Genomic DNA, 21,553 nt, shown 5'->3' with positions numbered 1-21,553 from the left:
TCCCTTTTCTCAGGAGCATGAGAAGTCCTTGGGATCCTGTTGGTGAGGGGGCAAGGCTATCTGAACCTTAAGAGAACCTGGATCTTCTGCAAGAGCAGTCAGTGCTCTTAACTGCTGAGCCATCTCTCCAGCCCCTTAAATTTTTTAAAATTATTTTTTAAAAATATTGTTTGTATGTGCACATGCATGCATGCCACATTTCACATATGCCACAGTGGATGAGTGGAGGTCAGGACAACCAGTGGGAGTTTTACCATGTGAGTTCCAGGGAATCAAACCTGTCAGTTATCCACTGACACCAACAACCACATCCTACATATTCATACTAATTTTTTTTTAAATTTAAGGTGATAGAGAAACAGCTCTGTGATTAAAGGCAGTGGGGTTTGGTTCCTACCACCATGTTGGCTAACAGTCCTCTGTAACTCCAGTTTCAGGGAATCTGATGCCCTCTTCTAGAATCTATGGGCATTGCATACATGTGGTACAATTACATATATGCAGGTAAAACACTTATACACATAATTTTTTTTAATTTAAAAATATTTTAGGGGGCTGGAGAGATGGCTCAGCGGTTAAGAACACTGGCTGTTCTTGCAGAAGACCTGAGTTTGAATCCCAGCACCCACAAGGCAGCTAACAACTGTCTGTAACCTCAGTCCCAGGGGATCCAACAGCCTCTTCTGACCTCTGAGGGCACTGCACGACATGGGTGCACTTACCTACATGCAGGCAGTACATACATACACATAAAAAAATATTTAAAAAAAAAATTTTAATTTTGCCGGGTGTGGTGGTACACACCTTTGATTCTAGCACTCAGGAAACAGAGGTAGGTGGATCGCTATGAGATTGAGGCTTAGTGAGTTCCAGGCCAGCTGTGGCTACAGGGAGACCCTGTCTCAAAAAGACAAAAAAGTATACCACATGTATGCAATGCCCATGATGGCTAGAATTTGTGTGCAGGGAACTAAATCTGGGGTCTCTCCAAGAGCAGCCAGTACTCTTAACCACTAAGCCATCTCTCCAGGTGTAGTTACAATTTTTTTTTGTAAGTAGATTAGAATGGGGGATGGGTCTTTAGCCCAGAGATTGGTCCTCTTTAGCCCAGGGGAGGAGATGGTTACCTGAAAGCTGCCAATGATGGACTACTCACTGACCTGCCCACTTTCCTCCTTGGAAGTAAGATTTCTGTGGGGCTCTCTTCTCTGAGATATCCTACTGTTATGAATAGCAGGAAGGGCCAGGGTGACCATGCCACCTCAGCAGCTACTCACATGGCAGAAGATCATGGCTTGAGCGATGGTGATGGCCCCATACAGGTTGCACAGGGCCTGGAACTTCTCCTCTCTGTTATTGCAAAGGACGTAATACTGCTTGATGGTGTCCAACGTCTCCTCCTCACGCTTCAGTTTGATAATGTTGGGGTCTGGAACCACTTTCTGGGCAAACTTCCATACCGAGTCTTCAAAGGTGGCAGAGAAAAGCAGCATCTGGCAGTTCCTGGGCAGCATCCTGCAAGCGGAGGCCCCAGGCGCTTTGCAGGACTCCCAGGCTTTCACCAGGAACACAGTAAGCTCAGCTTCCCTAGTCTGGATGGACTACAGCCCCAGCAGGCTGTGGGGTGCAGAGCATTCCAAAGAGGAAGAGGAGCAGACCCAGGCTGGCACTGGGCTGAGGGTCCCAGGTGTCCCTTCTCAACCCAGGCCAGGAGTCTGGTGAGTGCTACTGTGGAAATGGCCCATCAGACAAACGCTGCTGCACACAGCGGAGGAAAGAGCCCACACAAGCAAGAGGAGTCTCTGCAAGCTCCTCCTGACAGCCCTGAGTAGCTATCATCACGTCAGCCTCATGGCTCCAGTTCCTACCTCTGGATGCGGATGCTCTGGTCTTGATGGCCCTGAGTAGCTATCATCACGTCGGCCTCATCCAGAACAAACACCTTGATCTTCTTGGGATCAATGAACTTGAGCTTGGAGCACCAGTCCAGGACGGTCCCAGGGGTGCCAATGACAATCTGCTCGCCGATCTTCTGACCTCTTTCCACTGTGGAGATGACATGTTTTTTGTGGGTATTTCAAAGGCAAAGCCAGCTCTCCACTCTGAGATAGCCTATAGCTATCATGTACTTAATGCTAATGATTTTTCTGGCAGCACTATTTTAAGGAAGGATGAGGTAGTATCTAATGGATATATAGTTAAAACAGACCCTGGGTTTGGTCCTCAGCTCCGAAAAAAAAAAAAAGGAGTTGTGATAGTACATGCTGACAATTCAGTACTTGGGAGGCTGAAGCAGGATGATCTTGAGTTTTGAGTTCAAGTCAGTAAGCTTATATAGTAAGACACTGCCTCAAAAATCAAAACTTAAGAAGCTGGAAAGATGGCTCAGCAGTTAAGAACACTGGCTGCTCTTGCAGAAGACCCAGATTAGATTACTTGTGCCTACATGTCGGCTAACAACTGTCTGTAACTCCAGTTCCTGGGGCTCCTACTCTGTCTTCTGACCTCCAAGGGCATCGCATGACAGGGGTATACTACACATATGCAGACAATTCACTCATACACATAAAAAAAAAAAAATCAAAACTTAAAAAAAAGAAAAACGAACATAAACAATGAGAACACAAAAGTATCTTCAATAGTATTCTGCTATTCTTTGGGGGAAATGTCACTGGGGACTGAACTTTTATCATGTACTAGCCCTGAACTATATTCTATCTCACTGCACTTAACTGGGCCTTCAGTGGTATCCTCATCATTCTCTACAATCATCCACATCTCTTTCAAGTACCCGATTATCTTTGTTTTTCCCTCTGCCAATATCATTTTGCCTAGACCAGGATTATACTTCCTTCCCAGTAGATTTCTCAAGGTTCCTAATTTCCTAATGCACTTTGCCCCCTCAGCTATCCTGGCATCTACTATCCATCTACAATCCTGGTATTTAGGAGGCTAAGGAAGAGGAACTTGGATTCAAGACCAGCCTGGGCTCATTCTGTCTCAAATAAACAATTTAGTTTTCTTTATCTATTCCTACCCAAGTAAAAAACAGGGTTTATCTGGGCATAGTGTCATATGCCTTTGATCCCAGTATTCAGGAAGCAGAGTCAGGCAGATCTCTGTGAGTTCAAGGTCAGTCTGATTTATACAGCAAGTTCCAAGTCAATCAGGGATACATAGTAAGACCCTGCCTCAAAACAACAATAACAAAAGAGAAAAAAAAAAGGGGGGTATCCTAAAGAGTTTTATAATCAGAAAGACAAATGGTCTGTCTTAGAAAACATGCTGGGGGTCCTGTGTAAGGTGGCTGAGCAGGTAAAAGCACTTGCTGCACAAGCCACATGACCTAAGTTCAATCCCCCTATAACACATAGTAGGAAAGAACCAGTGCATGAAAGTTGTCATGTGACCTCCTCAAGTGCTCTGTGTTCTGTGTGTACACACATATCATATACACAATTGTAGTAGTAATAATAATAATAATTATAATAATAATGGGCCGGGCATGGTGGCACATGGCTTTAATCTCAGCATCCAAAGGCAAGGGCAGGTGGAGCTCTGTGAGTTCAAGGCCAGCCTGGTGAGTTCCAGGTCAGCTGGGGCTATAGGGAGACCATCTCAAAAAGACGGGAAAAAAAAGAAAAAAAGATAATAACAATGATAATAAATTGGGGATCAGAGAGACAGCTTAGTGGTTAAGAGCACTTACTGCTCATCCAGAAAACCCACATGCTAATACCTATTTTTAACTCCAGTTCCAAGGGATCCAATACCATCTTCTGGTCTCCGTGGGCACCAGGCACACACTTGGTACATTCACATATATGCAGGCAAAATACTAATGTGCAAAAATAAATGCAATAAAATAGAACATGCTGAGGAGGGGGACTTGGGGAGATAGCTCAGTCAGTCAAGTGGTCAGTCTCATCTCCTTAACTCATGGGAAAATGCTGAGTGTGGTGGTGTACACTTGTAATTCCTATGCTGGTGAGAAGAGAGCCCTAGAGCTTCCTGGCCACACTAACCTAATTAGTGATTTCTATCCCAGTGAGAAATCTCAAAAAACAAGGTGGACAGTTCATAAGGAACAAAACCTGCCTTCTGCCCTTTAAGTGTACATGTGTACAAACATACACCTACACACAAAACAAAAAAAAAGGGGAAAAAAAGAAAATGTCTTAGTGTTTGGGATTTCTGTGAGAATAAGGCCAGTTTGGTCTACATATTGAGTTCCAGGCCAGCTGGGGCTACAGGGAGACCCTGTCTCAAAAAGACCAAAAAAGGAAAATGAAAAAAAGGCAAAATGTCAATATTTTAAGTTATACTTTGGGTAGAGAGCACACACATGTTCACTGTACTATATTGTGACTCCTGGGTATGTTTTGAAATTGTTCAAAATTAAAATAAATTATTGGGCTAATGCTTTAGACTCACACACTTATACTCACATTTGTTGCCTCGAACAGCATAAGCTAGCTTCAGTTCAGGGTAAAATTTGCCCATCTGTTCTATCACCTTTCCTGTTTGAAGAGCGAGCTCATAAGTTGGGGACAGGCACAGACACTGGCAGAGAAAGAATGTAGAATCAGAGATCATGACAAAATCTCTTGGGCCAAGGAGAATTCCCATCGGAACCTACTCCTCAACATGAGGCTGAAGGAAGGAATACATGCAGTGTATACCATTTCATTTTTCATAAACTGGACTTACTAGGAGTTAGACTCTAGTTAGGTAAAGACACTGGGAAATAGCTGCTAGCCACTGGAGCATGAATGAAGACCCACCAGTGAACAACTGTATTAGGTACATTTGATTTTTGCTGTTCTTGTAACAAATACCTGAAACTTCAGGAAGGAAAGGCTTATTTATTTTGAGGGGATAGTCTATCATGATTCAGAAGTGATGACTGCCATCATATGAAGTGGATGGTCACACTGTCTGTGCAGTCAGGAAACAGAGAAAGACAAATGCTATCTCCTTTTTTTCCTTTTTATTCAGTCAGGGACCCTGGCCAACAGTGACGTCACCCACATTCATGGTGAGGTTTCCCTTTTCAGCTATACCTACCTGGAAATGCCCTTACACACTTGTCAAAAGTCTCCTACGTGAGTCTAATTTTTTAAAATGTTACTTTTATGTGAATGAGTGTTTTGCCTGCATGTTTGCCTGCATATATGTAAGTGTACCTGTGCATGTAATGCCCTCAGAGGTTGGAAGAGGGTTCTGAATCCCCTGGAATTGGAGTCATGGATGGCTGTTAGCCTCCATGTGAGTGCTGGGAATTGAACCTAAATCCTGTACAAAAGCAGCCAGTGCTCTTAACCACTGAGCCATCTCTTTAGCCCCTCCTAGTTGATTCTATATCCCATCAAGCTGAAGATCAAGATTAATAGTCATAGCAAAGTTCTAAAATTGCAACTCTAGTTTAATCTCCTTTTCACTTACTCAGTTTCTATTCTTTGCCTTTTCTTCCTCTTTTAATTCCTTGTTCTTTGAGATAAAGTCTTGCTACTTAACCCAGGCTGGCCTCAAGCTCACTATATAGCCCAGGCTAGCCTCAAATTCAAGATCATCCTGCCTCAGCCTATCAAATTCTGGGACTATAGATATGTATCACCATGCTGGGCAGTTGTCAGAACTTTCTAACCTATCAGAGTTAGAAATAAGAGTTTTACTCCTACAAGTAAGAGTCAAGCCTGCTGGCATTATTACAGAACTTACACGTTTGTGAAAAATGGAATAAGATTCTTGTTACACTGAAAGATTAGCCATACTATTTTATTTGTGTTCAACTTCAGTTCTGGTTTATGTAAAAAATAGAGCCAGGTGTGGTGCTTCATGCCTGTAACCCCAGCACTGGGTAGGCAGACTCAGGTGAATCTCTGTGACTTCAAGGCCAGTCTGCTCTATATAATGAGTTGCAGACCAGCCAGTGCTACGTAGTGAGACTGTCTCCAAAAAAAAAAAAAGCCGAAAGAGTGGTAAGTGGTAAGCATCTTTAATCCCAGCACTTGGGAAGAAGAGTCTGGCCAATAGAGGTCAACCTGGTCTACATATGTAGTTCCAGGTTAGCTGTGGCTACAGGGAGACTGTACCTCTAAAACAAACAAAAATAAATAAATAAATAAAATAAAATAATAAGCCGGGCATAGTAGTGCATGCCTTTAATTCCAGCATTTAGGAAGCACAGGCAGGCAGCTCTCTGTGAGTTCGAGGCCAGCTGGGGCTACAGGGAGACCCTGTCTCAAAAAGACAATAATAATAATAATAATAATAATAATAATAATAAATAAAAAGTAATGAAATTGCTTGGTTTGTTTCTTTTAAGACAGAGTCACGCTGGGCGTGACTTTTTTTTTTTTTCTTTTTGAGACAGGGTCTCCCTGTAGCCCCAGCTGGCCTGGAACTCACTATGTAGACCAGACTGGCCTTGAACTCACACAGATCCACCTGCTTCTGCCTCCCAAGTGCTGGGTCTGAAGGTGTGAGCCACCACACCCTGCCGGGCATGACTTTTTGAAATAATCCTGTTTCAAAAAGATTTTAAAAAAAGACAGAGTCACACACTGTAGCCCAAGCCAGCCTGGAACTCACTACATAGCCCAGGCTGCCTTGAACTCATAGCAACCCTCCTTCCTCTGACTACCAAGTACTAGGATTCCAGGTGTGAAAAACCACACCCAGCCACAGCTGGGCTTCTAATCCAGCAAATGGTATTCCCCTTTTAGTACATGTTAGTAGAGACCCCAAGTTCCCAAAGTCCTTACCTGGGGATATCTGTTTGCAGGTTCTACTTGGCTGAGCATGGCCAACACAAAGGCAGCTGTTTTACCAGTACCAGACTGAGACTGTGCAATTAAGTTCTGTGGGCTGCACAAGAAAAGAAACTATTTAGGAGCTTCACCAGAAATAATAGCTTCACAACACAGAGCACTACAGGGAGATTTCATGGTGGGATTGAAGCACTCCATGTCTATTTATACTCTAAACAGCCAGTGATTTTAATACACTGTGAGTAAGCTCAAGTCACTTCTATGTTCAAACATGCTGTCAATCCTTATTTCATTCAGACTCTTTTATGTGTGTGTTGTGTGTGCATGTGTGTATATGAGTACACACACGTGCGGGATGCAGAAGTCAACATCAGGCATCTTCCTCAATCACTTCCACACCTCTCACTGAAACCAGAACTCTCTGATTTGACTAGCCAACCAGGAACCCCCAGGAATCCTCCAGTCTTTGCTTCTTCAAAACCAAGACTGTAGGTAAGGACAACTGTTGTGCCCAGCTTTCTATATGCATCCTTGGGAACTGAATTCAGGTCTTCATGTTTTCATGGCAAGCACTTTACCAACTGAACTATCTCTCCAGCCCCCTTATTCAGACCTTTTAGTGGCCTATAAGGTCCTAGTGGCCTCTTAGGTATCTCTCAGCTTACATCTCCAATTACGTCTCCCTGCCTCCCCCATCTCAAACCACTACAATGGTCCCAATATTGCTCTAACAACATGCCAGCCATGTTCCCATGTTAGGGTTTCTCTACTGGCTATACTCTTCATGGAACAATTATACCCAGGTAACATGTTATTAAGGAGTAGTCAAAGCTTGACAAGCTAAAAGTAAAGGCCAGAGAAGTGTCTCATCACAGGTGGAATTAAGAAATTTGGTCCTAGGTGTGATGGTGCATACTTGAATCCCAGTACTCAAAAGGCAGAGGCAGAGGAATGTGGATCTCTAAGTTCAAAGCCAGTCTCTGGTCTACATAGAGAACTCCAGGTCAGCTAGGGCTACATAGTGAGACCCTGTCTCAAAAAAAGAAAGAAAGAAAGAAAGAAAGAAAGAAAGAAAGAAAGAAAGAAAGAAAGAAAGAAAGAAAGAAAGAAAGAAAGATGAAAGAAAGGAAAGAAAGGAAAGAAAGGAAGAAAGGAAGAAAGGAAGAAAGGAAGAAAGAAAGAAAGAAAGAAAGAAAGAAAGAAAGAAAGATGGATGAAAGAAAGGAAAGAAAGGAAAGAAAGGAAGAAAGAAAGAAAGAAAGAAAGAAAGAAAGAAAGAAAGAAAGAAAGAAAGAAAGAAAGAAGAAGAAATTTGAGGAGTAGGGGATACAGTTTAGTTGGTAAAGTGTTTGCCTGGCATGCAGGAAGCCCTTGGTTTGATCCCCAGAACTTCACAAACTGGGCATGGTGGCACATGCCTGTAATCCCAGCACTTGGGAGGCAAAGGCAGGAGGATCAAAAGTTCAAAGTCATCAGGGCTGGAGAGCTGACTCAGTCACTCCTTGGTTCCCAGCACCTATGTTGGACAGCTTACAACCACCTGTAACTCCAGCTTTAGGGAATCCAACTCCTTCTTCTCAAGCACACATGTAGCATACACTCACTCAGACACACATATTTTTAAAAAAAGTCATGGGTGAAAAGCAAAATAAAAAGCTAGTAATAGGTGATAGGTATATGGGTATTTCACAAAAAAATTCCTTGAAATTCACCAAATGTCTTAAACTTTTCATAAGAATATGTTGAGGGGAAATTATAATTGGGGGTTGGTGAGATGGCTCAGCAGGTAAAGGTGCTTGCTGCCAAGCTTGACAACCTGAATTTGATTTCCTGGGAATCAAATGGTAAGAGAAAACCAACTCCCTTATTTGTCCTCTGACCTCCATATGTGCATGTGTGCACACACACATAGACATACACAAAAATGTAGTAAAAGCCTTTTAAAAAGTCATAAGCTAGAAAGATGGCTCATCAGTTAAGAGCACTGGCTGCTCTTGCAGAGGGCCTGGGATGTTACCATCCACATGGTGGCTAACAATTGTCCAAAGCTCCAGTTCCAGAGGATCCAATGCCCTCTTCTGGCCTCCAAGGGCACTGCATGACACAGGTGCACTTACATACATGCAGACAAAACACTCATACACATAAAAATTAAAATAAGCCAGGTATGGAGGTACACACTTTAAATCCTGCACTCAGGAGACAGAGACAGGTAGATCTTCTGAGATCAAGGTCAGCCTGGTTTACAAATCAAGTTCCAGGCCACCTAGGGCTACAAGGAGACCCTGTCTAAAACAAACAAACAAACAAGTAAAAATAAATAAATAAGCTTTTAAAAAGTCATAGACAAATAGCTGGTATACAATGTTTTTTAAATTGCCCAGGCTGGCCTTGAATTTACTTTGCAGGTCAAGTAGACCCTGAACTTTTTATCCTCCTGCCTTAGCTTCCTGAGTATCTAAGATTACAGGCATGAGTAACCATTCCTGGCTTTAAATTAAATTGTTTTTTAAATAGGAAATTACAGATGAAATAGGACTGTATCAAGTTACATACGGTTCAGCAAGCATCAAAGGCAATGCATTCTCTTGTATTTTAGAAGGACGGTTGAAACCCATGGCATAGACTCCCTGGAGAAGCTGTGGTTTCCTAGAAAAACCATTAAAAATGAAAGTCACTTAGACTGAGGAACACAGCAAAGTATCTGGGAGCTTTTTTCTCTTTTTCACTGCTCTACCTAGCTTGTCACAAACTGTAATCATTGAACACAATGTGTGAGTGCAACTGAAACTTTTACAGATTACCTCAACAATTTCTATAGCAACCCAAAGCAGCTAAGCATACTCATTACTTCATATAGGTAATGTTCCCCTGTATGTGAATATATAGGTCTATGATTCTGTCTAAATGTAGAAAGTAAACAAACACTCACAGGTGAAGCTCTTCAAAAGACTTCACTGAGTATAGGGGGGAGTTTGGATCCCGCTGCAGGACTTCCACTTGGTTTGTGGTATCCACAAGGTTGCTTCTGATCAGTTTGTTGAGTAAAGACTGAGCAGCTCTGTCCTCTGTGAAGAAAGAGAGCAAGGATTTTTTTAAAAGTCCCTGGGGGCTGGAGAGATGGCTGTTCTTTTGGTACCCACAGGCATCTATCAATCATCTGTAACTCTAATTCCAGGGGATCCAACTCCCTCTAATGGCCTCTACGGACACTGCATGCACATGATGCACTTACATGCAAGCAAAATACTCATACACGTAAAAATTAAAGTAAGGGCCAGGTGTGGTGGTGCACACCTTTATTCCTAGCACTTGAGAGGCAGAGGCAGGCTGATCTCAGGAGATAGAGGCCAGCCTAGTCTCCATATTTGAGCTTCAGGCTACAGAGAGACCTGTCTCAAAAAGACAAAATACATAAATAATATTAAGTAAAATAAAAAGTCCGTGAATGCATAGGTATTCAAGGTACATTAGTTTTGATTTTTAAATATAATTAAAATGGAAAATTTCTCTAAAATGTAAACCATTAGAATTCTTTTACATATTGAATAAATTCAACTTTTAATTGTAGCAGAGTAACAACTATTAATATCAAACCAAGCTGGTATAACAATGAAGCCTCGCTGGTGTGTGTGGCTCACAGCCTTTAACCCCAGCACTTGGGAGGTAGAGGCAAGCAGTTCTTTGTGAGTTCATGGCCAGCCTGGTCTACATAGTAAGTTCCAGGCCAGCTGGGGCTACAGGGAGACCCTGTCTCAAAAAGGCAAAAAAAAAAAAAACAAAAACAAACAAACAAACAAACAAAAAACAATGAAGCCACATGCTAGGGAGATGGAAACAGGAGGATCCCTAGGGCATGCTGGCCAGCCAGTCTAGCAGAATTCATGAACTCCTGCTTCAATGAGACCCTGTCTCAAAAGAAGGTGAAGAGTAACTGAAAAAGATAGTTAATGTCAAGCCCTGACATCCGCATGTAAGTACACACTCACACTCACTCACACACACACACACACATACACACACACACACACACACGTACGCATGCATGCACTCACGCGCGCGAAGTCTCAAGCTCAATGTGGTGGCTTGAGTAATCCTTACACTCAGGAGACAGAGGAAAGAAGATTGAAGTTTGAAGCCAACCTAGCCTACACTCAACCTAGTTCCACACTAGCAAGAGTTAAACAGCAAGACTCAGTCTCAAAGAACCTCAGAAGCTGGAGAGATGGCTCAGTGGTTAAGAGTACTTGCTACCCTTACAGAGGACCTGGGTTTGGTTTCCAGCACACCCATCAGGTAGCTCAAAAACATCTGTAACTCCAGGTCCAGGAATCTTATGCCCTCTGGTCTTTGCATGCACACAAACTCACAGAGGCACACACACATATACATAAATAAAAACAAATCCATGTTTTCTAAAAACCTCAATAAATAAATGAATAGAGCCTAATTAACCCATTTTCCTAGAATGCAGACCCTCATTTACATAGCTTTAAGGCTGTGTTACCTTTTTCCTCATCATCTGTTTTCTCTGCATTAGCATTGGTCTTAACAACAGCACCTTGAGCAGACACAGAACAGAAGTTATTCAAAATCTTATCCCACACCCAGCAACTGAGACAATTCAAATTCTACAAATTCCCAAATTCCTACAAAAAAATAAATGAAGAAACCAAGTCATTGCTAATAACATTTTATTCTCCCTGAATAAGGTTTAGAAACAGTACTTACATTCAGTTCCTATTCCAGGTTCCCTCACCCTATTTATTTATTTTTGGTCTTTCTTGAGACAGGGTTTCCCCTGTAGCCCCAGCTGTACTAGAACTCACTATATAGATCAGGCTGGCCTTGAACTCACAGAGATCCTCCAGCCATCTGCCTCCCAACTGCTGGAATTAAAGGTATGAGCCACCACACCCAGCCTTCCCTCACCCTATTTAAAAATCCACTAAGTAGTTCTCTCATAGCATCAATATTTCTGAAATACTATGGAGGGATGACTACAATAGCACTGATTAGAAAGCATCTTGATGCTCAACATATTATCTCTGCAACTCACAATGTCATAACAATTCCATGTATATAAATTATTAATAGTCAAACGGGGGCTGGACAGATGGCTCAGTTGTTAAGAACACTGGTTGTTCTTGCAGAAGACCTGGGTTCAAATCCCAGCACCCACATGGCAGCTAACAACTGTCTGTAACACCAGTTCCAGGAGATCCAGCAGCCTCTTCTGTCCGCCGTGGGCATTGCATGACACAGGTGTACTTACCTTCATGCAGGCAATACACACATGCACATAAAATAAAAATAAAAAATAAAATGTTAAAAAAAATAGTCAAACAATGCTGTATTTATGTAAAAATATATACAAAAAAAATTTTTTTTGGTCTTTTTGAGACAGGGTCTCCCTGTAGCCCCAGGTGTCCTGGAACTCACTATGTAGACCAGGCTGGCCTCGAACTCACAAAGATCCACCTGCCTCTACCACCCAAGTGCTAGGTTTAAAGGTGTATGCCACCATGCCCAACTGAAATATATACAAAATTTTAATGGAATTCGGTGTGAGGTAAATGTTAAAGTTATCCACTCCTGCTGATTCTCCTGAGGCTGAGGAAATGGACAGGTGGAGTCTCTCTCTCTCTCTCTCTCTCTCTCTCTCTCTCTCTCTCTCTCTCTCTCTCTCTTTTGTTTGTGGTACTGGAGAGGAACCCAGGGCTTTATACATGCTAGGCAAGCACTTTACCATTAAAGTAAACCCCTACTCCTCCACCTTAGATTTTTTTTAACATATATAAATTCAGGGTATTTATAATATGGCAACCAACAAGTTGCTCAAACTTTATCCATCTCACCACAAAATGAAATACAGTCTTTTAAAAAGAATAAGAAATAATCTTTGGCCACATAGTCCTCTGTGAGTAATAAGTTTAGTATTTATAAGCCAGTTAAATATTCTTGTTCTTGTAGCAAACATACTTTGGTTAGACAATCTAGTTCACCAATATCCAAATCAAACAAATACCAGTATCTACTAGTCTTTTGTCTAATAAAATGGAATATTTTCCCAGCAGTTGTTACACCAAAACAGAAATGCTAAACAAAATCACATTTGTTTTCAAACTAGCTTTAGTTACTCACCATTGGCATCTGGTCTGATTTTCTCTTCCTTAAGATGCAAGTTGCTCAACTAAATGGAGAATGTGGGGGGGAATGGAAAGTGTCAAGAAAATCGCTGACAAGGTTTTGAATCAACAGCCTCCCTAATGAAATAGGAGAGAGCTACTCTCAAGACCTAGTCACTAGCACAGTCAGTAGAAATGACTTACTAGGCTATTCTGCCGGGTTCCTTTTGCTTCTAAACATTTGAAAGAATAACAAAATTTCCCATAAATACAGCAGAAGAAAAATGACCACACAGCAGCCCCAAATTCACATTTTCTAATTACAATTTCTAGATAGAATTATAACTTATAAGTTTGGTTAATGCTTTCATTACAAAGTAAACTTTCTCAGTGGGATATCATCAGAGTTGTCATTTTCTCATGTTTGAAAAGAAAAAGAGATGTAGAGACTGGAAAGATGGACTCCTACGTTAGACAGCAAATAGGAAGGAAGGATTACCAGGCAAAGCATTTGGAATAGGACTTAGTTATGCTGCTGGTACACTTCAGCCAGATCACCACAGCTACCACACAGCCTCTCATCACATTCAAGCTGCTCTGTGCTAGGTGTCTGATATTTTAACTGTGAACAGCTTGGAGCATTTTGGTACCATATGTAACCAAAATTACCCAACAGGCTAAAGTGGAGCTAGAAAGGAAGAAACAGATCAGAGAAAATCTTCAAGAAAACTATTAGGACCTTGTCAAGATACTATAAATTTAGAGATATCCTGGCATAGTTTACATTCCTCTATGACAGTGTATGTGTATCTTTCTTTCTTTCTGAAACAGGATCTCCTTATGTAGCTCTGGCTGGTCTATAACTTGATACAAAGACCAGGCTCGACTCAAACTCAAAAGATTCACCTGCCTCCGCCTCCTGAGTGCTGGGATTACAGACATGTGCCACCACACCTGGTAAGATGCCTGGTGAGACAGTATTTTAATGGTAGGGGCTATTTCCATTTGTATTTAGTACAAAGCAGTTATACTAATCATAAAGTATTAAGTGGAGCCAAACCCACCTCCCAAAAGGGACGGGGCTCTTGCAGAGGACCAGGTTCAGTTCCCAGCACCTACATGGCAGCTAACAACCATCCAAAACTCCAGTTCCGAGGGATCCAATGACCTGCATGCATACGGTGTACTTACATACATGTAGGGAAAGCACTCATAAACATAAAAATAAAATAAGGAAGCTGGGCGTGGTGGCACACACCTGTAGTCCCAGCACTTGGGAGGCAGAGGCAGGCGGATCTCTGTGAGTTCAAAGCCAGCCTGGTTCTACACAGTGAGTTCCAGGACAGCTGGGGCTACAGGGAGACCCTGCTTCAAAAAGGCAAATAAAATAAAATAAAATAAGAAAAAGAAAGTATATTCAACACAAGAGAAACGGAAGAAGAAATCCCCTGAATGAGGCTGAAAGCAAATCTGATGCTTCCCCTCCACATTCTAAAATAAACCCAGGGCTGACCAGTCCAGTTTGAATGGGACTGAGGGTTTGAGAGAGAAAGAATTGGCTGGGTATGGTGGCACATGCCTTTAATCCCAGCACTTGGGAGGCAGAGGCAGGCGGATTTTTTTGAGCTTGAGGCCAGCCTGGTCTATATAACTACCAGGACAGCTGGGGAGGCAGAAGCAGGCGGATCCCTATGACATAGAGGCTAGTCTGGTCTACAGAGACAGCTGGGGCTATAGGGAGACCCTGTCTCAAAAAGACAGAGAGAGAGAGAGAGAGAGAGAGAGAGAGAGAGAGAGAGAGAGAGAGAGAATATTGTGCTTGATGTTTAAACACACCCTGGGATAAACACCCAGATAAATGTAATTTTAAAAAAATCTGATCAGGAAAATATTTATGCATTAATAATATAAACAAGAAACGCTCAATTAAAATGACAACATTATAATGAAAAATGGGAGCTCTGCATGGTGGCTCACACTACATAGTAAGTTCCAGCTGAAAGAACAGCTGAACACAATGACAAAGGCTGTAGTGACGACTACAGTAACAGTCGGACACTGTATGTCTAATTGATCCCGGAAGTTTCAGAGAAACCGATGAGCTGATAAAAAAGGAAAGCAAAGGTAGGCTTCTTTGGAAGTGCTCAGTCTGAACGTTGTGGACAGAGATAAGAGATTTGAATGGGATTCTTCAATCTCATCAGCTACAAAACACAAAAGTGAATGTTTTTGTTTTTCTACAGCAACAATTTATTTCTGTGATCTGCCCCCCACCCCAAATCACTGCTCAAACAATTTTCCATTTCCTATCTGTGCTAATAAATGCTTACCTGAGTATCATGTGGGAATGATATCCTTTAAATTGTGCATTGGGGCTGGGTGTGGTGGTGCACGCCTTTAGTCCCAGCACTTGGGAAGCAGAGGCAGGCGGATCTCTGTGAGTTCAAGGCCAAGGCCAGCCTTCCAGGACAGCTGGGGCTACAGGGAATCCCTGTCTCAAAAAGACCAAAAAAAAAAAAAAAAAAAAAAATTGTACATTGGGGCTTTAAGCAAAAATGAAAAGCCCAAGTAGAGAGTCCAGAGGAGCACTGCGCTGTTGTCTCATGCCTTTACAGTTTTCCAAAAGGAAAACTCTTATGGATAAAAATGGCAAATTTTGGATATCATATAAGTAAAATTATTGGAAGGAGTCTGTACAACAAAAAGGGAATATCTGCTGGAACAGATATGATATTTCTACTTACTGCAGTCCATGGCTGGGACTGACTATCCTGTCTTACTGTAAGCTTAACTGATAATTTCCAGATTATCTGAAAGTAGATCTATAATATCTGTGCAGGGCTTAAATTTTAATTTTCATGGAACATGCTTGTACAACTTAGACTAATCTTGGTAAAATACAGTCATTTCTTACTAATTCCTCACGTTTATATGTTAATATAGCTAAAATTATATGCAATCAATAAAACGTTTTATTTTTGAAAAGAACTGCAAAAATTAAACATCAAACCCCCAAATCCAGCTGGAGATGGCTCAGCAGTTAAGAGCACTGATTGCTGTTGCAGAGGACCTGGGTTCAATTCCCAGCACCCACGTAGCAACTAACAACTGTCCGTAACTCCAGTTCCAGGGGGTCCAAAGCCCTCTGAGGGCACTGAATGACACAGGTGCACTTATATACATGTAGGCAATACACTCATACATACCAAATAAAAATAAAATATTAAAAAAAACAAATCATACAATATATAAAGGAGCTAATGAACTCAATAGACAATTCAATAAACACAGATGGAGCTGAGATATAACTCAGTTGGTAGAGTGCTTGCCTAGTATGTATGAAAACCTGGGTTCCATTCCCAGCACTGTATAAACTGTGCATGACTGTGCAGACTGGTAATCCCAGCACTTAGGAGGTGGAAACAGGATGCTCAGAGGTGAGAAGTACCAATCATCCTAACTTATAAGTTCAAGGCTAAAATGAACTAGAGACCCTGTCCAAAAAATGAAGAGGGGCTGAAGAAAAGAGGGGCTCAGTGGCTAAGTGCACCGGCTACTTTTGCAGAAGATCCAGGTTCAATTCCCAGCACCCACATGGTGGCTAACAACCATCTATAGTTCCAGTTCCAGGAAAATTTGATGATCTCTTCTGACCTTTGTGGGCACTGCACTACACAAGTGCACATAAATACAAGCAGGCAATACACTGATGAACAAAAGTAAACTATTTCTTAAAAAGAAGAAATACAAATGGCCAATAAAATGTGCTCAACATCCTTAGACATCAAGGAAATGCAAATTAAAATTTATTTAATTTTTGTTTTATGTGTATGCATATGAGGGTTTTACTTGCATGTATGTAAGTGCAATTATGTATGTGCAATGCCCTCAGAGGCCAGACAGGGCATTGGATCACCTGGAACTCCAGCCCCCAGAAATGCAAATTAAAAGTGCTTTAATATTCCATCTCACTGCTGGCTATGGTGGTCACACCTTGAATCCCAACACCGGGAGGCAGAATCGAGCAGACTGAGGCCAGCCTGGTCTACATATTGAGTTCCAGGGAGACCCTGTCTCAAAAAGACCCCCCCCCAAAAAAAATTCCAACTCACTACCAGTCAGATTGACTATCAAGAAAACAAATGACAACAAATAACTGACAAATATTTGGGGAAAAAGAAACTCTTTATTGTTACTGGGGATGTAACCTTGTGCAGCCACCAAGAAGTGCCTTGAAAGCTGACCCAGCTATACCACTCTTGGTATACCCAAAGGATGAAGGACTCCAGTACCACTGAGATATCTGCATATCCAGGTCCACAGCTGCACTATCACTATAGTCAGAAAACAGAAGTAGCCCAGCTGTCCATCAACAGATGAGTGGATAAAATAAATGTGGCATATATACACAGTGGAATTTTATGCAGCCATTAAAAAAAGGAAATCATTTTAAAAAAAAAAAAAAGAAAGAAAGAAAAATGGGGGCTGGAGAGATGGCTCAGCAGTTAAGAGCACTGACTGCTCTTGCAGAGAACCTGGTTTCAATTCCCAGCACCCACATGGCGGCTATGAACCATCCTTAACTCCAGTTCCAGGGGAATCCGAAGCCCTCTTCTGACCTCTGTGGCATTGCTGACACGGGTGCACTCACATACATGCAGGCAATACACTTGTACACATAAAATAAAAATACAATAAAAAAAAAGAAAAATGAAATCATGCTATTTGCAGGAAAATAGGTGTAACTGAAAATCATTATGTTAAATAAAATAAGCCAGACCCAGAAAGACAAATGTTTTCTCTCATATGTAGAACCTAGATGTAAAATTAATGTGGGTATTTATGTGTGTTTGTAGGTCACAAAACTAGAACGAGGATCATGGGAGAAGAGGAAGAGATCTTGAGAGAGGTGGAAAATAGGAGAGGGTAATGGAATACGTGCAGTAGAAAAGCAGGAGGAAAGACTGCCTGGGTGAAGAAAGAGAACTAGCTAGAAGACAGGCCTGAGGGTCGGTCACAGGAAACAGAAAGTCTAATGACAAGCACAAAAATGTATGGTGAAGCCCATCATTTTGTAGACTAACCTAAAAAATTAATTTAAAAAATATTTCTTGATCAGGGTACAGACGTGCAGGCCTGTGACACCAGCACTCAGGAGGCTGAGGCAGAAGGACTGAGTTCCAGCTCAGCCTGAGATACGTAGAAAGGCCCACCTCAAAAAAGAAAACAGGCTGAAGAGATGGCTCAGCGATTAAGAACACTGGTTGTTCTTGCAAAAGACCCAGTTTGAATCCCAGCACCCACATGGCAGCTAGCAACTGTCCATAACTCCAGTCCCAGGGGATCCGAAAGCCTCTTCTGACCTCTGCGGGCATTGTATGACATGGGTGCACTTACCTACATGCAGGCAATACACAAATACACATAAAATAAAAATAATAATATTAAAAAAAAAGAAAACAAAGTATCTTCCCCTAACCCATTCACTTGCCTGTGTGAGCACATGCAAGTGCACACACACACACACACACACACACACACACGCTCACAAAACAACCAAAAACAACTATTTCTCTTTAAATTCTGTGCATTCGTAACTTTACATATAAAATTATGTTTTGAGCTAAAATAAATCTTTACTTTTTAGATAATTATTATTATTTTGTTGTTGTTGTTGTTTTGAGACAGGGTCTCCCTGTAGCCCCAGCTGGTCTGAAATTCACTATGTAGACCAGGCTTAGCCTTGAACTCACAGTGATCCACCTGCCTCTACCTCTGCAGTGCTGAGAGTCAAGGAATGTGCCTCAACACCCGGCTTAAAAATTATCTTTACTTTACATGTATGAGTATATTGCCTGCATGTATGTAATTGCACCTGTTATGTAGTGCCCACAGAGGTCATAAAACGGTGGCAGATCCTCTAGAATTAGAGTTATGGATGGTTGTTAGCTGCCATGTGGGTGCTAGGATTTGAACCTGGATCCTCTCCAAGAACAGCCAGTGCTCTTAACTTCTAGCCCCCAAATCTTTATTTTTTGTTAGTCTGGGGTTTTTTGTAGCAAGATCTCACTGTGTAGCCCAGGATGGCTTTGAACTTGAAGCAATCCTGTCTCAGCCTCCAGGTGTTGAGATTCCAGGTAATGCAGGACCAAGCCCGGCTGAAACCCTTTACTCTTTAAAGTTAAAAAACTAGATAAGGTTCTTATTATTGGGAAATCCACAGAAATATGAAGAGAGGTAGGCTCACAGCTCTACCAGAACTCAGGATGCTTAGGAGAAATTAATTCTATACAGTACTGTTTAACTCATATCTTGCTTACTATGTACTATGTACTATGTAGCAGGCTTAGAAACAAGAGTTAAGCCAATCCGGAGCGTTTTTAATGACCGTCAATCATTCACCATCAATGAGCAGGGTGGGGGAGGCATTCGCATAGGAGTTAAGACTTGTTCCCTGAGCCCAAGCAGCTCAGGATCTGAAGGCTACAGGATTTTGATCCCGGACTGTGAGTGCAATCTGCACCAGCCCTGATTCCAGGACCTCAGGCAAGTGACTGGGCACCGTGGGGAACCGGGCACCCAACTGCGTTTACACCACTCGGAAGGCCGTCGTGCCCCGGTCCTCCCCGCCGCACCGATCACCTACGGAATGTCCTTCCCAGGGACCAAGACCCTGACCAGCGCTGGCCCCCATCCTCCGGCGGCCGACGACTCACCGACTCAGCCGCGGCTTCCTGCTCGTCCACCGCCAGGGCCCACGAGTCGGTGGCCATGGTCGCGAGCGCGCGGACCGCACTGTCAGGCGCCCGCCCGGTAGGCGCGACCACGGTCTCCACTGGGTCGCCGAGCGGCCGGGCTCGGAGGGGTGGGGGCGGGGGGCGGTCATTCGCAGCTGAGAACCGGAAGCCGCGCACTGCAGTGACGTTGGAGTCCGCGCCAGCCCGGCATCCGAGCGATTGGACAGACAGCGTCGCCGAGAGGTTCCCTCCTCCCTACGGGCGCCCGCTTACCCCAAGCTAGATAGGTGAACCCGCTCTCCAGCCAAGACCAAAGTCATTCCCGCCCACCGTAGGCAAAGAAGACGTTCATATGGACTGTGTTAAAACCATTACAGTCAGGACACAAAAAGCAAGCAAAGTTTATAGGTGGATTACTTCAAATGCCGCGTCTAAGCATCCCAGCCTTTTAGCTGAGCTCAAGCCAGTATATATTCTTATTGGCAGACAGCCCGTGAGACAAAGGGCTAGGTGCTTATATTTGAGCTCTGCAAACACTGAAAGACGGTGCCAGGGAAAAGTGTTCCTGGTAGAGCATCAGAGCAAGTTCAACTGAACAGATACAGTTTCATGGGGGAAACTGGCAAGAGCAGCTTAATGACTTTTGGAGTCATCTGTGCCTGGGTTAGAAGCCCAGCTCTCCTGTATAAAGATTGTACCGTTGGCAGAATTTTAATTTATTTTGTTTTGGTAAGTTTTTTAAAAGGTGGAAATATCTTTGGATTTTGGAGAAGATAAACTGTGTATGAACTAAGATACATGTTTTCCTCTAACCAGGATCAAACAGGCTTTTCTCCCTAGAAAGAAGTTGGGCATTTTCCTAGACCTTAAGAAAACATAAATATTCCACGACGACAAATTAATCTAAAGCAATGGTGGGTAGATGATGATGTGTAAAAAAGAAAGGCAGCCAGGTGTGGTGGCCTACGCCTTTAATCCCAGCACTTAAGAGGCAGAGGCAGGTGGATCTCTGTGAGTTCAAGGCCAGCCTGGTCTACACAGTGAGTTCCAGGACAGCTGGGGCTACAGGGAGACCCTGTCAAAAAGACCTAAAAAAAAAAAAAAAGGCAGGCTGGGTGTGGTAGCTCACACCTTTAATCCCAGCACTGGGGAGGCAATGGATCTCTGTGAGTTCAAGGCCAACCTGGTCTACATAGCAAGTTCCAGGCCAGCTGGGACTACAGGGAGATCCTGTCTCAAGAACACACACACACACACAAAGTATTTCATGTGTACGAGTATATTGCCTGCATGTATGTAAGTGTGCCCCTGTTGTGCAATGCCTGAAGAGGATAAAAGAGGGCATTTGAGTTGCTGAACTTGGAGTTAAAGATGGTTGTTAGCCACCATGTGAGTGCTGGGAATTGAACCTGGGTCCTCTGCAAGAGCAGCCAGTGCTCTTAACCGCTGAGCCATCTCTTCTAAGACTTCTTTTTTTTGTTTTGTTTTGGTTTGGTTTGGTTTGGTTTTTTTGAGACACAGTCTCCCTGTATCCCCAGCTGTCCTGGAACTCACTATGTAGACCAGGCTGGCCTTGAACTTACGAGGATCTGCCTGCCTCTGCCTCCCGAGTGCTGGGATTAAAGGCATGCGCCACCACGCCCAGCAAGACTTCATTTTTAATTCATTTTATTCCCTTAAATTCTTTTCCATATGTTCATTTTCCTTTTTTTTTTTGAGACAGGTTATAAAAAAATAAATGAAATAAATGATCCAAACAAAAAAATTGTACTTCAGGAGATTGAGGCTACAGGTTGGCCTCAATCTAAAAAAAAAAAAAAAGCAGGGCATGGTGGCACACAACTTTAATCCCTGCATTCAGGAGGCAAAGGCAGGCAGATTTCAGTGAGTTCAAGGCCAGCTGGGACTACAAGGA

General features: G+C 42.6%; 1 protein-coding gene across 2 annotated transcripts in view; it reads right to left on the bottom strand.

Annotated features, from left to right (window-relative positions):
• The window catches only part of Ddx19b (DEAD-box helicase 19B), a 25,091-nt gene extending 5,306 nt beyond the window's left edge, over window positions 1–19,785 (bottom strand). The window contains exons 1-9 of one of the 2 annotated variants that reach the window (XM_008822979.2): window positions 19,618–19,785; window positions 12,918–12,966; window positions 11,281–11,334; window positions 9,706–9,841; window positions 9,330–9,422; window positions 6,768–6,870; window positions 4,449–4,563; window positions 1,869–2,046; window positions 1,278–1,515 (exon numbers count right to left, since the gene is read on the bottom strand). In XM_008822979.2, coding sequence (XP_008821201.1) covers window positions 1,278–1,515; window positions 1,869–2,046; window positions 4,449–4,563; window positions 6,768–6,870; window positions 9,330–9,422; window positions 9,706–9,841; window positions 11,281–11,334; window positions 12,918–12,966; window positions 19,618–19,674 — 1,023 coding nt within the window. In that variant the 5' untranslated portion in view covers window positions 19,675–19,785. The remainder of the gene's footprint in view (window positions 1–1,277; window positions 1,516–1,868; window positions 2,047–4,448; window positions 4,564–6,767; window positions 6,871–9,329; window positions 9,423–9,705; window positions 9,842–11,280; window positions 11,335–12,917; window positions 12,967–19,617) is intronic. The other variant, XM_029558594.1, reaches the window with a different exon arrangement.
• Between the last annotated feature and the right edge of the window lie 1,768 nt (window positions 19,786–21,553).

Source organism: Nannospalax galili, unplaced genomic scaffold, assembly GCF_000622305.1.
Source record: "Nannospalax galili isolate Female #2095 unplaced genomic scaffold, S.galili_v1.0 scaffold568, whole genome shotgun sequence".
NCBI lineage: Eukaryota > Metazoa > Chordata > Mammalia > Rodentia > Spalacidae > Nannospalax > Nannospalax galili.
The sequence above is the reverse complement of the archived record's forward strand: the minus strand, read 5'-3'. Positions and strand labels throughout refer to the sequence as shown.